Raw genomic sequence first — 19,064 nt, forward strand, 5'->3', positions numbered from 1 at the left:
TAGATTTCTAACCAAATTTTCAGTTCTTTGAATGCAGTAGCATCTGTGTTTTCATATTTTTCTTTTTAAAAATATTTATTTTCATTTTTACTTGAAAGGCAGAGAGGGAGAAATCAAAATCTTTTTCATTCTCTGGTTCACTCCTCAAATGCCCACAACAGTTGGGGATACATCAAGCCAAAAGAAGCCAACAGCCCAGATCTGAATCTGGTTTTCCTACATGGGGGCAGGGACCCCAGGACTTGAACCCAGGACTTCCAGTATGGAGTGCAGAAATCCCAAGTGGTGCCTTAACCACTGAGAATGCTTATCCCTTCAATTTATTTTAAATATTCCCTGTACAATCCTAGATTGTAAAGGATACTCTTGTGTATTCACAGAGTATCTTTGTATTTTCCTTTTTTTTTTTTTTAAGATTTATTTATTTATTTGAAAGGCAGAATTTCACAGAGAAGGCGAGGCAGAGAGAAAGATCTTCTATCCGTTGGTTCACTCTCCAATTGGCTGCAATGGCTAGAGGTGTTTTATGGCTTTAAAAAAATTCTTAAAAATGAAGATCCTAAGACATGAAAATTAATTTTTGTTTATTCAGAAAATGGTGACTTAAATGATAATAGGGTAGAAGTTATAAGATGGACTGTTTTGGGGATAGAGTGGTATTATATTAAAAATGATAGTTTTAGTTCAAAGTGATAGGACATTTTGGGAATGATAGCAAGGAAAATGAGGAAGGTTTGTGGGGAAATGTCTCTTTTTTTTTTTTCCTTGCTAAGATTATGAGTATAAAGGCAGGAATTACCATCTTAGAATTGTTTGAGAAGAATCAATCAAGGTAAATGTTTCATTCCTTCATTCCTTCATACATTAACCATGTTATTGAAGTTCTCATTATGTACCAATCACAATAACATAGTAAATAAAATAGATGATATTTATTTCTAATTGCAGAAACAAAAATGCTAGGGCAGAAAAAAATACCTTTCATACAGCTATTCCCCTTGGAACACAGTGCTAACCAGTCCTTGCTCCACTAAGCAAGTCATAACCTAATTGTAATGTGATTTCTCTATAAAAACTAAGGGTTTTTTCATAAAATTTCATACTGATTATGTGAATTTTAGTTTAATTTCATAAAGCTACATTCATTATATCCATACCATGCCTGCCTTGTCCTCTGTATATTTCTTTTCTTCTACTTTCTTCTTTACCAACATGATAATATAAATACTAATTCTGCTTGTTTCTTTCCATTGATGATCATATATATCCATATGTACTCATTAGTTTTAAAAAGAATAATCATATTGAATATGAATATATGGTTAATGTTATATGTTAGTATAGAACATATGTAATTATATATATTTATATAAATATACACAATTATATAACAATTATCTGTTATAGCTGTGGGTCGGGTCTCTAAGACTTTTTTTTTAAGATTTATTAATTTGAAAGTCAGAAATAGAGAGAGATGGAGATCTTCCATGTGCTGGTTCACTCTCCAAATGCCACAATGGCCTGGAGCTTCTCCCGGGTCTCCCATGATAGTGCAGGGGTCCAAGTACTTCTCCATTGCTCTCCCTGGCGCATTAGCAGGGAGTTGGGTTGGAAGTGGAGCAGCCAAGCCTCAAACTGGTTTCCATCTGGGATGCTGGCACTGCAGATGGTGGTTTAACCTCCTATATCATAGTGCTGGCTCCAAAATTTTGGTTTAATAACTTATGTTCCGAAAAGGAAATTATTTTACTGATATTGTAATTAAATGTGAGTTTAGGGCCAGCGCCATGGCTCACTTGGTTAATCCTCCGCCTGCGGTGCCAGCATCCCATATGGGCGCTGGGTTCTAGTCCCGGTTGCTCCTCTTCCAGTCCAGCTCTCTGCTGTGGCCCGGGAGTGCAGTGGAGAATGCCCAAGTGCTTGGGCCCCTGCACCCGCGTGAGAGACCAGGAGCACCTGGCTCCTGGCTTTGAATCGGCGCAGCACCAGCCATAGCAGCCATTTGGGGAGTGAACCAACGGAAGGAAGACCTTTGTCTCTCTCTGTCTCTCTCACTATCTATAACTCTACCTGTCAAATAAAAAGAAAAAAGTGAGTTTAGTTATGATAGAAGATTTTAGGAAACTCATTCTCTCTTTAGCAGATGATTTAGTCTGTTTGGCTGGTGTAACAAAATAGATTGAGTAATTAATAAACAGTAAAAATTTATTGCTCTTAGTTCTAGAGACTGGGGAGTTCAAGATCAAGGTGCCATCAAATTGGTTTCTAGTGAGGGATTGTTCTCTACTTCTTCCTACATCCTTACATGGCAGAAAGAGCAAGTGCTGTGTCCTTACATGGTGACAGGGGCAAGGTAGCTCTCTTCAGCCTCTTTTATAAGGGTACTAAATCCCATTCATGAGGTTGGAACCCTCTTGACTTAGTGACTTCTTAGGTGACCTGCCCCACCTCATCATACTGTCACCTTGGGTTTTAGGTTTAATGTACGAATTTTAGGGGGAAATATGAACATTTAAACCATAGCAGCAGACAAGTGGTCACCTTAAATAATTTAAGTCCATGAGATTGGGAGGTTCCTGAAAACATAGATTTTGATCTATTTTATTTTTGATAAAACTACAGATCCTAGTACAGTATCTGTATATTAGGCAATCAGTAAATATTTGTTGAATGAATATTTACTGATCCATACTTCATTCTATTGCAGATAAAATGTTGTTTCTTTACCAGTGATATATTTATTTATTACTTGTTTTATATGTTAGCAGTGTTTCTGAAATAATATGAAAATTAGAAATTTTCTTGAAGCTTACTTCACAACTTAGAATTAGTAACTTAATATTTTGATCAGCAAACATGTGTACCTATTATAAGTTGGGTACTACCATAACACAGTCAAGAAAGTCATAACAGTTTCTGTCCTTGAAGAATTTTCAAACTAATTGGAAAAAAGAAGAAATAGATATAAAGATGATGTATACAGCCTGAGGTTGTTTAAGAGATGGCATATATGGAAAATTAATGTGACATTCAGAAGAAAGTTTGCTATTAAATTTATGTGCTGGGCCACCACTGTGGGGTAGTGGGTAAGGCCGCTGCCCACAGTGCTAGCATCCCATATGGGTGATGGTTCGAGACCTGGCTGCTCCACTTCTTTTTTTTTTTTTTTTTTTTTAAATTATTTGAATGTCAGAGAGTCACAGAGAGAGAAGGAGAGGCAGAGGGAGAGAGAGAGAGGTCTTCCATCCACTTGTTCACTCCCCAATTGGCCGCAACAGCTGGAGCTGTGCTGATTGAAAGCCAGGAGCCAGGAGCTTCTTCCGGGTCTTCCATGTTGATGCAGGGGCCCAAGGACTTGGGCCATCTTCTACTGCTTTCCCAGGCCATAGTAGAGAGCTGGATTGGAAGTGGAGCAGCCGAGTCTTGAACCGGTGCCCATATGGGATGCCGGTACTGTACGCGGCGCCTTACCTCCTGCACCACAGCGCCAGCCCCAGCTGCTCCATTTCTGATCCAGCTCCCTGCTGTGGCCTAGGAGAGCAGTGGAAAATGGCCCAAGTGCTTGGGCCCCTGCACCCACGGTGGGAGACCCAGAAGAGGCTCCAAGCTCCTGGCTTCAGATTGGCTCAGATCCAGCTGTTGTGGCCATTTGAGGAGTGAACCAGGGGATGGAAGACCTCTCTCTGCCTCTGCCTCTCTGTAACTCTGCCTTTCAAATAAATAAATAAAAATATTTTTTATAAGTTCCTAAAAATTTTATGTACATTATCACCTTTTTGATTTTGCATAGAAAAATATGGAAAAGAGGCATAAATTTAGTAGTGCTTAATATCTTTGGATAATGTTATGGGAAAATTTTATTATGTCTGTATTTTTAAAAGTAAGCAATACTTTTTTTTTTTTTTTTTTTTTTTTGGACAGGCAGAGTGGACAGTGAGAGAGAGAGACAGAGAGAAAGGTCTTCCTTTGCCGTTGGTTCACCCTCCAATGGCCGCCGTGGCCAGCGCGCTGCGGCCGGCGCACCGCGCTGATCCGATGGCAGGAGCCAGGAGCCAGGTGCTTTTCCTGGTCTCCCATGGGGTGCAGGGCCCAAGCACCTGGGCCATCCTCCACTGCACTCCCTGGCCACAGCAGAGGGCTGGCCTGGAAGAGGGGCAACCGGGACAGAATCCGGCGCCCCGACCGGGACTAGAACCCGGTGTGCCGGCGCCGCTAGGCGGAGGATTAGCCTAGTGAGCCGCGGCGCCGGCAAAAGTAAGCAATACATTTAAATAAGTTAATCTAGTTCTAGGACAAATTCAGTATTAAAAAACAAAAATAGGGGTGGGCATTGTGTGGTGCAGCAAGTTAAGCCATGGCTTGTGATCCTTACACCCCATATTGATCCAGCTTTCTGCCAGCATACCTCCTGGGAGGGAGCAGAGGATGGCCCAGATACTTGAGTCCCTGCCAACCATGTTGAAGACTTGCTTGAGTTCCAGGCTCCTGGCTCCACCTTGGCCCAGCCACATCTGTTGTAATAATTTAGGGAGTGAACCAATAAAAGGAGGATCTCTGCCTCCTTCTCTGCCTTTCAAAATAAAAAATGAAAATGAGTAACTAAACATTGAAAAATCCCAACAATAGTAAATAAAGCAGGCTATGTGCTTAGCAGCATCAGTTGCTAGACTTCTCTCCTACTTATATGTTCACTTGGATGCCCTATAGGCACTTCTAATTCATCGTTTAAAACTGAATTCATCATCTTTCCCTATTTACTTCTATTCCTATATTGTTGTGGGAAGTGGCATCACCTTCCATAAGCTTTTCCAAGGCAGAATTCCTGTAAATTAATGGGAAACTTCTTCTGTTCCTTTTCAGCCTTTCATCAATTTGAGTTTATCTGTTTCTTAAACATCTTCAAATTCATATCACCATTCTCACTGCCTTGGTTCAGGATATCATCATTTCATGCTTAGGCAAGTATTTCAAAAAGCTTCTTACTCATGTCTATCTCTAGGATCTAGTCTATTCTACATATAACTGATAAAAGGATCTTCTTGAAATAGTCTAAAGTTTATCATTTCTTTGCTTAAAATGCTGAAAGGCTCCCTGTGTTGAGATAGAATCTTTGTTGTTTAGCATGGTATCTAAGGCATTTCATAATCTGGCTTCTCTTGTATTTAGTAGCTTTATCTCACATTACTCCTCTTTGTAACTCCTATGTTCTGATTTAACTGAAATTCTCGAAAAACTGAGATAACTGAAATAGAAATACTCTTTTGTCCAGGCTTACTTTCGTAGTTTCCCCTTTCTTTTCCCATATCTGGCTGCTAAATACCCATCTCACTGTTTAAGACTGACCTTAGGCCTCATGTCCTCTGTGAAGCCTTTTTGGATCGTCCACAGATAATATAAGTATTCCCTCTTTTCTGTTTGCATAATGCCTCATAGTTTTATTAATACATGTACTGCATTAAATTTGAATCGTCCAGTGTTCTCTAGACTGTGGTTAAGAGTGATTTTCTTTTATGTTTATATCCAGTCCAGTGTAGCAACTATATACATGTTGAATGGATGTTTATATTAACCACTGTTTATCAGGTTGAAGGTCATAGTGAAGAGATGACAAAGCCTAAAATACTGAGTCTGTAACAATGGCAAACAAGGTGTCTTTGTTAGTCCATTTTGTGTTACTGTAACAGTACCTGAGGCTGTTTTTTTTTGTTTGTTTGTTTGCTTGTTGTTGTTGTTGTTTTTTTTTTTTTTTTTTTTTTTTAAGAAAAAGGCTGTATCTACCTCACAGTCTACAGATTTGAGAGCATGTCACCAGCATCTGTTTAGGTAAGAGCTTCATGGCAGATGGCACCTTAGTAGTGGGAGCACATGTGAGAGTTGTAAATGGTATGTGAAGAATTTAGGAAAGGTGTCAGGCTGTCTTACAACAACCCAATCTCACAAGAACTAATCAAGTCCCATAAGAAAGAATTGTTTTAATTTCTTCCAACAGAGATGTCTCTAAGGCCTAATATCCTTCCACTGAAGCCTCACCTCTGAAAACTTCCATCACCTCAGCACTGCCATGGTAGAGACCAAGACTCTACCACATGAACCTTTGAGAGACACACATAAATGCCTTTCTCCCCCTGCTTGGATTATAATCCCCCACCTCCCAACCCTTCTCGCGTGGCATACTCTTCAGACTTTCAGATTGATCTCTGATGCACAGCCACAGGCAGCCCATCTAGATGAACATCTTCACTGCTGCTTAAGATCTGGTACTGTGTTTTTGGTGCTCCTTGTATGAACACTCTCCTCATCCTGCTCTGGTCTGACACCCCTGCAGGAGCTCCCTGTTCACTCTCAATATACATCTTCCTCATTCTCCTTAAGATTTTACTTCCTGGGCTGGACTAACTATCCATAAGGAAATTCTCACACTGCTTAGATTCCAATCATCCACATCGCTTTCTTGTGGGGCTGGTCTCCTCATTCCATTTTCTTGGTCTCCCAACACCCAAGCTGATGTGTCTCCCTGCGTACATTTTCACTCTGCTTAGGCTCTAACACCAAACCAGATTGTCCTTGAACTCTGCCTAGATATCTATTTCCATTACTCCCTTCTCTTTGTTTATTCCCTCTTCACCCTTCACACCTTGCCAAACCTTCCCTCATGTCCTGGAGATAACCTCCTCACCCTGCTAGGCTTCTGATACCCTATTCTTGGCCTCCTAGCTCCTCTTGAACTCTGACCCTATAGTTCTTAACTCCCTATTGAAAGAAGGTTCTCTTGTAAGGACTTTGAAAAGTATAAATAAGCCATAAACATTTCATTCATTATGAATCCTTTATTGAGAGTATTGTTCCTTCTAAGACTTAAGGTCTTTAGAAAATACCACAAGGAAATAAAAAATGTAGATAATCACAGTAGTTAGTTCAATAGTATGTTATTTTCTGTATTTCATGTTCAGGAGTTATTTGGAAAATAATGGTGATGTTTTTAAGGGAAAAGTAATAGTGGAAAAATATATGATATGCTATATTAAATGTTTGTGGGACCCAAGTTAGTTTTTTTATGGTGCAAACTGATATAATTTAAACTGCTGTATAGTATTTAAAAGTACGTTAGAATACTAGATTACTTTAGGAAAACAATAATAAAATACAATATGGAAGAGACTGTATGAATAAGTAGATATATGACAGACAGCTTAAATATAGAAACTAAGAAAAATTTGTTAAAACAGAGCATTACCTATCAGTTATTCTTGGATTTCATAATCATTTAGAAACCAAATACCCAGTGGACTTGAAGCCAGTACATTTTTCCAGTGGAGATGCCAAGTATGATGACTGTCAAGCCTGGAGTGTTTTTTTAAACAAAATGAATGCTGTCTCTCTTCAATGCAGAACATTGGAGGTTCTTCAATGCAGAACACAATGGAGGTGCCAGGCACTTTGTTTTAGAGTGTCTGATGTGAAACTCCAACTTTTGGGTTCACCAGCTTATTGAGATAGTTAATGTAGGTATAGAAGAAAAGGGCAATTATTTCCTAAACCATTTGTGGAAAGTTATAAAAATATTTCACATGTCTATGGTAGCTTCATATTTAGAGGTTTTTTAAAGGTAAACTTACATATTTAAAACAGGATGAAAATGTTTGTAAATGGGTTTTTTAGTAATACAGTGTTTATATCTGGTAACAGGGAGCATTCATTCATTATTTGAATAATACCTGTTTTGTTATATTTTAAGTTACCAACATTCTTGTTACCACAGATATTTCCCTTTAGCTGCTTGCTTGACAATTAAACAGAGACATCTTATTTTATAAGAGCGAATTTTCCTTATTTTTAATCCTGGTATAGATGTACCTCAGTAGTATTAGTTGTAGAGCTTTAATGTCTGAAAATAAAGTCATTTTTTCTTAATATTCACATGAATGTAATGAGATCCACTCCAGCTCAAGTACATAGTAACATGCTCTTCTCTTGTTACAACAGTTTGACTTTTTGTTTAAAAAGATTTTAATTTATTTATTTGAGAGGTAGACTTACAGACAGGGAGAGGGAATGACGGAGAAAAAGGTCTTCCATCTGCTGGTTCACTCCCAAATGGCCAAAATGGCCAGAGCTGGGCCGATCAGAAGCCAGGAACCAGGAGCTTCCTCAGGGTCTCCCACACTGGTACAGAGATTGAAGCACTTGGGCCATCTTCTACTGCTTTTCCAGGCCATAACAGAGAGCTGGATTGGAAGTGCAGCAGTTGGGTCTCCAACCTGTGCCCGTATGGAATGCTGGCATCACAAGTGACAGCTTTGCCTGCTATGCCACAGCGCCAGCCCCTAAGATAATCTTAAGAAAAGTAGATAGGCTCTCTGACAATTTTAGTTTTTAGTCTCTGACCTCAAAGCAATTTAAACACTGAATGTTAGCTCTCTGGTCAGTGAGAGTGAGGTGGATATTAAAATTCCAAAGGAGAATAATAATGGGCAGAGTCCTTTTTAATAGATTGTGCCACTAAACCTTATGGCAATTATGTGGGGCTATGTGTTTATCATACCTAGCTCTTAATTTTGTTGTATTTATTTAGTTTATTTATTTTGTTGTATTTTACTTATTTTATTTGAGCACCAAAGAGCCCACTCTCCAGCCAAACTTATTTCTGCTCCTCCTTTGTCCTATGCCCTCATCTCCTAGCAAAGGAAACCATTCTCTTAAACTTCATATTTATCACTCCCCTCTTTTGTTTTAGTACATAATGTATTTTATTTTTTTACTGTAATATGAACCTCACATTCTTTATTGATAAAACTTACAGAACTGTTTTGAAGTTAACTGAAAATGTGTACATTGTGAGTGTCTCATGGTGCCTGGCCCCTCAAAATGCTCAATAGTTGTTAGTTGTAATTGTGTTATTTTTTTTAGCGATTTATTTATTTATTTGAAAGTCAGAGTTACACAGAGAGAGGACAGGCAGAGAAAGAGAGGGACAGGTCTTCCATCTGATGGTTCACTCCTCAATTGGCCGCAACGGCCAGAGCTGCGCTGATCTGAAGCCAGGAGCCAGGAGCTTCTTCCGGGTCTCCCACACAGGTGCAGGGTCCCAAGGACTTGGGCCATCTTCTACTGCTTTCCCAGGCCATAGCAGAGAGCTGGGTCGGAAGTGCAGCAGCCAGGACTTGAACCAGTGCCCATATGGGATGCCAGCACTACAGGCAGCTGTTTTACCTGCTATGCCACAGCGTCAGCCCCTGTAATTGTGTTATTGATGTTGTTATTTTTCATCTCTTACTGGAGTGAGCAATAGCGAATGAAGTTGTAGAGAATGGGATTTGAGTGATCAACAGTTAGGGTACACAGTGCCAAGTGAGAAGGAATAAAATAAGATATGCTGTTAAGTCACTAATTTTTCCCTTCTCTCTTGCTATCCTGTGCCCCCAGGATAGGATTTCCATCCACTTTGAACTTGATGCACTACAATGAAATTGTTCCACCCCCTCAGCCAGTGTTGAAGAGTAAAAGACTAAATTGGCTCAGAAATATTCAGTGACATAAATGGATCAATTGGAATTTACAGAGTGATCAAACAGACGAAACAGAAAGCTCATTTTTACTTGGTTCACCTTTCTACCCAACATTGGAAGGTGTTCATTTGTTTTCTGTTTCTGAATATGATGATTTCATTCCTCCATTTTTTCTATCCAGTTGCACTAAGCTCTGTACTGTTGCACCAACATAAGACAAATGTTTGATCTTCTGAACCTCTTCCCCTTTCTACCTTGTTTCTTCTTCATAACCTGATTAATTTACTTTAATGGAATTATTTGTTAGATCATCTTTGTCCCAAGTAGACATCTACTACAATGTACTTAAACAGTGCACTTATATTGGGATTTTGACAAACTAAAATTCATAATGGGGACCAACATTGTGGCGTAACATGTTAAACTACCACCTGCAATGCTGGCATTCCATGTGAATTCCAATTCAAGTCCTAGCTACTCCACTTCTGATCCAACTCCCTGCTAATGTGCCTGGAAAAGCATTGAAATATGGTTCAAGTTTTTGGCCCCTGGACCCACATGGGAGATCTGGATAAAGCTCCTGGCTTCATCCTAGCTAAGCCCTGGCCATTGTGGCCACTTGGGTAATAAACCAGCTAATGAAAGGTCTCTCTCTCTCTGTCTCTCCCTCTCCTCTCTCTCTGTTTCTCTGTCTGTGTCTCTGTCTCTCTAACTCTGCCTTTCAAATAAATTAATCTTTTAAAAAAATTCATAATGAACCATAGGTGAGTCAATTTAGCATTGTTGCTTGAATTGTTAGTAACATTAATAGAAAAAGTAATGAGAAGATAAATCACCCCAATCTTGGAAGAACAAGGGAAGAATTCCTTAAGAAAAAAAAATCACTCCTAGATTTAATAAAAAAAAGGGGGGGGGGAGGAAATCAGTGTATAAATACATTAGTGTGCACAAGAGCAGTTTTTTACCAACTGTTATATTACTCTGTGTTAAATTTCACCTTTTTCAGATGTCATCTGTTTAGCTAAGTTGATACTTCATCTTGTTCATAAGAACTTTAAAAGATTTTCATCGTGTGTTTTACTGCATTTAGTATATCTGTGCATGTAACATTTTCCTTAGCCTTCAGTACAGAGCCTTAAAGACAAATTAGTTTATAGCTTGGCTTTCTAAATATTTTACTTTGCACAAATAAAAGCTATTTTTTTCCTGAAGTTTATCAGTAATACTGTTAGCTGCCTTGTCTTAAGTGATTCTTACACTCTTTTCTTAAAAAAAAAAAAAAAAAAAATTTATTGATTGAAATACAATGCCATGGGGCCGGATTAACAACCTGGCCTGAAGCGCCGGCATCCCATGTGGGCGCTGGTTCAAGACCTGGCTGCTCCACTTCCTATCCAGCTCTCTGCTGTGGCCTGGGAAAGCCATGGAAGATGGCGTAAGTCCTTGGGCCCCTGCACCCACTTGGGAGACCTGGAAGAAGCTCTTGGCTCCTGGCTTCGGATCGGCACAGCTCTGGCTGTTGTGACCAGTTGGGGGTGAACCAGTGGATGGAAGACCTCTCTCTCTCTCTGCCTCTCCTCTCTGTGTAACTCTTTCAAATAAATAAATAAACCTTTAAAAAAAAAAAAAAAAGAAATACAATGCTGTAAGTTTATCAATTTGAAGGGTTACAATTCAGTGTTTGTATAACATCACCATAATCACATTTTACAACATTTTTATCACCACTAAAGGAAAATTTTATTCTCTCTCTCTGTAAAATCTAGAAGTGATTTTACTTTTGTTTTCTAAGAAAGTCTGTCCTCAGAAACTTCCTTTCCATTATGAATATCTCATATTCTTTCTTCATGTTCTGTGTTCTGTTTTTAATTTGATTCCTCCCTTACCCGTCTGAACTGGTTTAAAAGATAACAGAAATTGTATAACATCAAGTATCTAGGACTTAACTTTGGACTGTCATTTTCTTTTTTTTTTTTCTTTCTCTTTTTTTTTTTTTTTTTTTTTTTGACAGGCAGAGTGGACAGTAAGAGAGAGAGACAGAGAGAAAGGTCTTCCTATTCTGTTGGTTCACCACCCTCCCCCAACGGCCACTGCGGCCGGGCGCACCGTGCTGATCTGAAGCCAGGAGCCAGGTGCTTTTCCTGGTCTCCCATGCGGGTGCAGGACCCAAGGACTTGGGTCATCCTCCACTGCCCTCCGGGGCCACAGCAGAGAGCTGGACTGGAAGAGGGGCAACCGGGACAGAATCCAGCACCCCGACCAGGACTAGAACCCCGTGTGCCGGCTCCGCAGGTGGAGGATTAGCCTATTGAGCCATGGCGCCGGCCTGGACTGGCATTTTCATAGATTTATTTATTTATTTATTTATTTTATTTTTATTTTTTGACAGGCAGAGTGGACAGTGAGAGAGAGAGAGAAAGGTCTTCCTTTGCCGTTGGTTCACCCTCCAATAGCCGCCGCGGCCGGCACGCTGCGGCCGGCGCACCGCGCTGATCAGATGGCAGGAGCCAGGAGCCAGGTGCTTTTCCTGGTCTCCCATGGGGTGCAGGGCCCAAGCACCTGGGCCATCCTCCACTGCACTCCCTGGCCACAGCAGACAGCTGGCCTGGAAGAGGGGCAACCGGGACAGAATCCGGCGCCCCGACCGGGACTAGAACCCGGTGTGCCGGCGCCGCTAGGCGGAGGATTAGCCTAGTGAGCCACGGCGCCGGCCGGCATTTTCATAGATATAAAGTATCAGTGCTTTAGTTCAGAAGTGCCTTCATTGACTAGAGAAGAATGTGTTTAATTTAGATTGAATGAATTTGGGACTGAATGATGATACTATTAATAATTTATATTTGTTACATATCTGATGGGAAGCTAGTATATGTGGTCAGGTTGCCTAGTTACAGCTTGGAGGGAATATTTTTGATGTGTTGGAGTAAAAGAAGAGTTTAAATGAGGATTTCATGTTTTTGTTTTTGTTTAAGATTTATTTATTTATTTGAAAGGCAGTGTTATAGAGACAGGGAGAGACAGAGAGGTATCTTTCATCTGCTGATTCACTCCTCAAATGGCCACAATAGTGAGGGCTGGGCCAGAAGCCAGGAGCTTCATCCTGGACGTATGTGTTAGATGAGACATCTTCTGCTGCCTTCCTAGGAACATTAGCAGGAAGCTGGATCAGAAGTGGAACAGCCAGGACTCTAACCAGCACTTCAGTGGATGCCAGCATCTCTTGCAGTGGCTTAACACACTGTACTACAACACCAGCCCCTACACCCGCCCCCCCCTTCATTTTATTTGAAAGGCTTACAGAGAGACAAAGTGAGCTCCTCATATATATATACTCCCCAAATGCCTTCTACAGCCAGGGTCTGACAAGGCTGAAATCAGGAGCCTGGAAATCATTCTGGGTCTGCCTTGTGGGTAGCAGGGACACAAGTACTTTACAGCCTTCACCTGCTGCCTCATAAGGGTATATATTACTGGAAAACTGGATTGGAAGCAGAGGAAGAAGGACTCGAACCAGGTGCTCAAATACTGAATGCAACATCCCAAGCAACATCTTAACCACTGTCTCCACACACCTGCCCCACGTTTCAGTCTTCAGGAGATTGTTTAAAGTAGCAGAGTGAGCACAGTTCTTTCAGAAATCAAAGGCTGTGCTATTATAGTTCATATACTGACTGTTAAGCGCAGAACAGAGAGGAGGCAGAATGTGAATCTACAGCCAGACCGAATTTATTCAGAGAAAATAAATCCTCAGAGGTCGACCAACTGCCATCATGCTCACAGAGCCAACACATGGCAGAGGCCCAGACCCCAGCAGTCTGGGCCCATTTATATCTTAAGTAGGCTAGGGGTTGGGTGAGGGGGCAGTAGGAGGAGATGCGCTTGTGCATACTGGCTCTTCACGTTTTGGCCCACTGGCTTCCAAACCTGGGGAAGAATGCAGGGGGTAGGGTAGGGAACAACACAGGATGTGAAACTGAACTGATCTCTTGAAAGAAGGCAGGGGCAGCAAGAAACCTAAAATGGGTGAGGCTTAGGTCCTTGTTCCATCAGTCCTGACTCAGTATAGATAAGCAGATAGGGCGTTGATTTCTTTCTGGCTACTTCCTGCTGATCCAGGGCATAGATGTGAGGCAAGGGTCCATACTCAGGATTGGATTGACTGAAGAATAGCAATCTTGTGTTGTTCCTCCATGATGGCTTGGGAAATATGTTAATATGTTTGAAATATGTTAATTATACGTGGTAGGAATAGGAGTACTGTGATTGTGAGGATAAAAGGAGAAATTGGAAACATTGCCCATGGTGGAAAAGATGGCTGAAATGTGGAGGGCAAAGGGGAAAATAAGAAAGCAAGAGCCCTGTCCAGTAAGACAGGCGTGTACCTGGTTGCCACAGGGAAAGGACGCTCCCATTTTGTTTAGTGTGTACGTACTGGCAAGGAGCCAGGCGATGGAGTTAGTCTGGCCTGCTTCTGGTCCTGGGCTCTCTCCTTTCCTCCTCTGCTGATGGAAGCCTGGACTGCTGTTCAGGGATCGGGCGAGGACTGAAGCTGAGTTCTTCAAGCTGAGCAGGGTGGAGTAGGGACCTGTGATCAAGACAAGATTCCAGCAGGTGGCCTCTTGAGGGGGCTGCAACACAAGGTCACAGAAACTGTCTCTTTTGGAGGTTTTGTGTGCATGGCCATCTAGAATTTTGGTGCCTGGAGCAAACGAATCTTAACAAGCAGATTAAATATACAGGGTCTAAAACTAGAGACAGACCGTTAGAGAGTCTAAGAAAAGGTGCTGTCCAAACTAGGAGGGTATTTTCCCATTGAGAGGCAAACAGAAACTGACAGGAGAGGTTTGAAAATAATCAGATGGGCATTAAGGCCTGGCCAGGTAAATGTGAGGTCCATACCTATCTCTTTGCTTGTGGTACTGGATGAGACATCTTAAGGGAGGTATGAACCTCCCTAGGGAAGGCACCCTGTTGGCTTCTATTACCCAGCTGGCCTGGGAAGAGAGCTGGCCTGCGATAGGAGGTTAGTATTGTTACTGACCCTAAGCTGTCCTCCTGATGGCTGTGGTTACTGTGGAAGCTGGGCAGAGTGAAGATTTTTTCAGCTTGGGACCAATAGGGCCTGCGGTTCTGACCCAGGAGTCCTTCCGCACCCAAGGCAGTTCCGTTTCCAGTGGCCTTGCTTTTGATAGAGCTGACAGGGCTCTTCAGGAGCCAGTTTCTGTCATGATAGCTGCTTGCCCAAATGCCCTGACTCCTCAAATTAACTGCTGCTTCTCTTGTATGGAAGGAAAAAATTTCTGTAAGGATTGTCTTTAATTTGTAAGCATTTAGTCCATTAATGAGAAATCATTTTTGATGAATCCACGACTCTTCTACTTTCCACTTGACCTTGCATGTTACTTGCTTGTTCTGAAGGGCAGACTATGTAGAGGACTTGAAACAAGTTCAGCTTTTAGTTATTTTCCAATATACTTCCATTTTCATTCTTTTTTTTTCTTTTTAAGATTTATTTATTTATTTAAAAGTTACAGAAAGGAAATGAGAGACAGAGATAGATCTTTCATCCTCTGGTTTAATCTCCAAATAGCCACAATGGCTGGGGCTGGGCGAGGCCGAAGCCAGTAGCCAGGAGCTGCTTCTGAGTCTCCCACGTGGATGGCAGGGGCCCAAGTACTTGGCTGCTCTTCCGCTGCTTTTCTCAGGCCATCAGCAGGGAGTTGGACTGGAAGTGGAGTAGCCAGGATTCAAACTGGCACCCATATGGGATGCCTGCTCTGGCTGCAACTTTACCCCCTACACCACAACACTGGCCCCTTCATAATTTTTTTAAGGTTTATTTTTTATTTATTTGAAAGGCAGAGTTACAGAGAGGGGAGGAGAGACGGAGCAAGCGAGGGAAGTCTTCCATCTGCTGGTTTACTCCCCAAATGGCTACAATGGCCAGAGCTGGGACAGGACAAAGCTTCTTCCAGATCTCCCATATGTGTGCAGGGGCCCAAGGACTTGGGCTAACCTGTGCTGCTTTCCCAGGTAGGGAGCTGGATTGGAAGTGAAGCAGCTGTGACTTGAACTGGCACCCATATGGGATGCATTGCAGGTAGCAGCCTAACCCTCTGTGTCATATTACTGCCACCCCTCCCCCCATAACTTTTCTACCTTATTTAGAGACTCAACTTTAAAACCTGTTGAGAAAGGATTTGTTTTTATTTGATTGATTGATTTTAATAATTGGAAAAGTAGAGAAACAGTTCTCACATGTGAGGTACTATAAATGGTTGAGCTGTTAATAGGATAAGCTTTTCTTTGACATAAATTATTAGTGTATTTTGGTAGATCCCCCTTCTCTTTTTATATAAGCTTTTTTTTTTTTTACTTTTAAGTTTCTCTTTAGTTTGGACTAAAAAAATGGACTTGAGTGTATTTCTCATATCTAAGGAACTCCTATTTTTAACGTGAATTGAGAAAAATAAGTAAAATAAATATTTCATGATAAAGGCATTTGCTTTTATTAGGTTCTCTCTGTCTCCCTCTTCTCATTGTTTGAAAGATGGAAATGATTTATTTGAGGTGTTTAGCAACATTTTAACAAGCTCAAAATTTTAGAACATATTACATTCAGGCGGATGCTGAATTTGCCAAATGCTTTAAAGATGAATATTTCAAGTGATAGATAATAGTTTTTCAAAAGGAACTTTTGCGTTTATTCTTTACTTTGAATGAGGATCATTTAAGAGTACAATTTCTAATTTTAGCTTTCCTTCATGACTTCCGTCTTCCCTATCCACATCAAAGTTAGAATACATAACTTCAGTGATTAACTGGGAGGATCAAAGTATTTATGAACTCAGAAATCAGTTAAAGTATTGTCTGTTACCAAGGATAAAATGTCTTACAGTGCAGCCTTTCTCTTTTAAGTCACTCATGCAGATAATTAATAATCTTTAATTGTTGGATGTTACGTTTCTTGGAACCCTAGGCTAGTCCCTTAAACTCTGTACCACATTTTTCAAAAGCAGGCATATGCTTCTAATGGCTCTTTTGAAGTTCCTTCCAACATTTATGCTGCTACATTTGGAGGATATTTTGAGAATTATTTTTATCTAAAATCATATAATAATAGCTGCAAAGGAATTTTTAAAGTAATAGTTTTATGGACAATTTAAGTATTAGAAATACTTTAAAAAAAAAAAAAAGATTTGAGAGGTAAAGTTACAGACAGTGAGATGGAGTCTGAGAGAAAGGTCATACATCAATTGGTTCACTCCCCAAATGGCCACAGTGTCCGGAACTGGGCCACTCTGAAGCTAGGAGCCAGATGCTTCTTCTGGGTCTCCTACGCGATGCAGGAGCTCAAGCGCTTGGGCCATTTTCTGCTTTCCCAGGCCATCACAGAGAGCTGGATCAGAGGAGCAGCAGCTACAACTAGAACCAGTGCCCATATGGCATGTGGGCGCCACAGATGGAGCATTCACCTACTGCACCACAGTGCCGGCCCCTAGAAATACTATTGAAAGAAAGAAAATTCTTTAACCTAGGATACAAAAGTAATTTTAATGTAATATTGGTATTTATGCTTTCTAATTTAAGAGTATTCTATGTCTTGCCTTCACAGGGTTGGACATGCATTAGAAAGTATTTTCTTGACATTTCCTTTATTAGCTTTTTTTAAAAAAAATATTTATTTATTCACTTGAAAGTCAGAGCTACACAGAGAAAGGAAAGGCAGAGAGAGAGAAAGAAAGGTCTTCCATCGCTGGTTCACTCCCCAATGGCCGCAATGGCCGGAGCTGGGCCAATCTGAAGCCAGGAGCCAGGATCCTCTTCCAGGTCTCCAGTGCGGGTACAGGGGCCCAAGCACTTGGGTCATCCTCTACTGCTTTCCCAGGCCACAGCAGAGAGCCGTACTGGAAGTGGAGCAGCTGGAACTTGAACCAGTGCCCATATGGGGGATGCCGGCGCTACAGGTGGCAGCTTTACTCACCATGCCACGGCACCAGCTCTTTTTTACCTTTTATAGGAGAAAGAAATAAATTATGATAGTACTGAATTAAAATAGTATTATTTAAAGAGTTTAGGTAAAAATAACAGTACCAGGCTAATGGACTTACCAAAGAAGCCTATATAAAAGTGATACATGAGGCATCTAAGCTCAGGGAGGGGCTGGTGTTGTGACATAGTGGTTTAAGCTGCCACCTACAATGCCGGCTTCTCATATGAGCGCTGGTTCAAGTCCCAGCTGCTCTACTTCAGATCAAGCTCCTGCTAATGCATCTGGGAAAATAGAGGAAGATGGCCCAAGTGCTTGGGACCTTGTACCCATGTGGGAGACCTGGAAAAAGCTCCTGGCTCCTGGCTTTGGATCGGTCCAGCTCTGGTTGTTGTGGCCATTTGGGGAGTGAACCACTGGATGGAAGATCTCTCTGTGTCTCACTCTGTCTCTGACTCTGCCTTTCAAATAAATAAGTAAATCTAAGAAATAATAGGTAAACTTAAAAAAAATTTAGTGACTTTTTTTTGAAACTATCTCAGACACGGGGCCAGCACTGTTGCACAGTAGGTTAACGCCCTGGCCTGAAGCGCCAGCATCCAATATGGGCACCGGTTTGAAACCCGGCTGCTCCACTTCCAATCCAGCTCTCTGCTATGGCCTGGGAAAGCAGTAGAAGATAGCCCGAGTCCTTGGGCCCCTGCACCTGCGTGGGAGACCTGGAATATAGTCTCCTGGCTCCTGGCTTTGGGTCAGCGCTTGGAAGACCTCTTTCCCTCCCTCCCTCCCTCCCTCCCTCCCTCCCTCCCTCCCTCCCTCCCTCTCCTCTGACTTGCAAATAAATAAATAAAAGAAACTATCTCAGACATAAAGAATAAACCCCCCCAAAAAACAGGGGGCAGAAGTAATGGAAAATTTCATTCTTCAGTTAAATAAAATTACACAATAAAAGAAACAGTATTTTCTATGACTTTATAAGATTAATTTTTGTAAATAATATGGTAGTTTGGGGGCAGTGCTGTGATGTAGCGAGTAAAACCTCCACCTACAGTGCTTGCATCCCATATGGGTGCAGGTTTGAGTCCTGGCTGCTTCACTTCCTATCCATCTCTCTGCTATGGCCTGGGAAAGCAGTGGAAGATGGCCCAGGTGCTTGGGCCCCTACACCTGCTTGGGAGACCCAGGAGAAGCTCCTGACTCCTGACTTCGGATCGGCACAGCTCCAGCTGTTGTGGCCAACTGGGGAGTGAACCATCGGATGGAAGACCTGTCTCTCTCTCTCTGCCTCTCCTTCTCTCTCTGTGTAACTTTGACTTTCAAATAGATAACTAAGTCTTTAAAAAAAAATATGATAGTTCTTCTTGTGATAAAAGTCATTTGTACATAATTAGGTTGATGACTGACTCGCTCTTAAAATTTTTTTTCTCCATTTCTCCCCACAGAATCTGTCTATGATCTTCTCCCAAAGGAGTTACAGTTGCCTCCATCTAGAGAAACATCTGTAGCATCAATGAGTCAGACAAGTGGTGGTGAGGCAGGCTCGCCTCCTCCAGCTGTAGTTGCTGCTG

The 19,064-nt window shown here is 41.4% G+C and overlaps 1 protein-coding gene across 9 annotated transcripts in view; it reads left to right on the forward strand.

The window, feature by feature from the left end:
- Window positions 1–19,064, forward strand: part of NFAT5 (nuclear factor of activated T cells 5) — a 155,857-nt gene that overhangs the window by 62,286 nt on the left and 74,507 nt on the right. For all 9 annotated transcript variants that reach the window (XM_070062631.1, XM_070062634.1, XM_070062635.1 and 6 more), the window contains one exon: window positions 18,939–19,064. Coding sequence is in view for 4 of the 9 variants with exons in the window: in XM_008257549.4 (XP_008255771.2) it covers window positions 18,939–19,064 (126 nt within the window). In the remaining 5 variants the exon portion in view is untranslated. The remainder of the gene's footprint in view (window positions 1–18,938) is intronic.

This window comes from Oryctolagus cuniculus, chromosome 18 (genome assembly GCF_964237555.1).
Source record: "Oryctolagus cuniculus chromosome 18, mOryCun1.1, whole genome shotgun sequence".
Classification (NCBI taxonomy): domain Eukaryota; kingdom Metazoa; phylum Chordata; class Mammalia; order Lagomorpha; family Leporidae; genus Oryctolagus; species Oryctolagus cuniculus.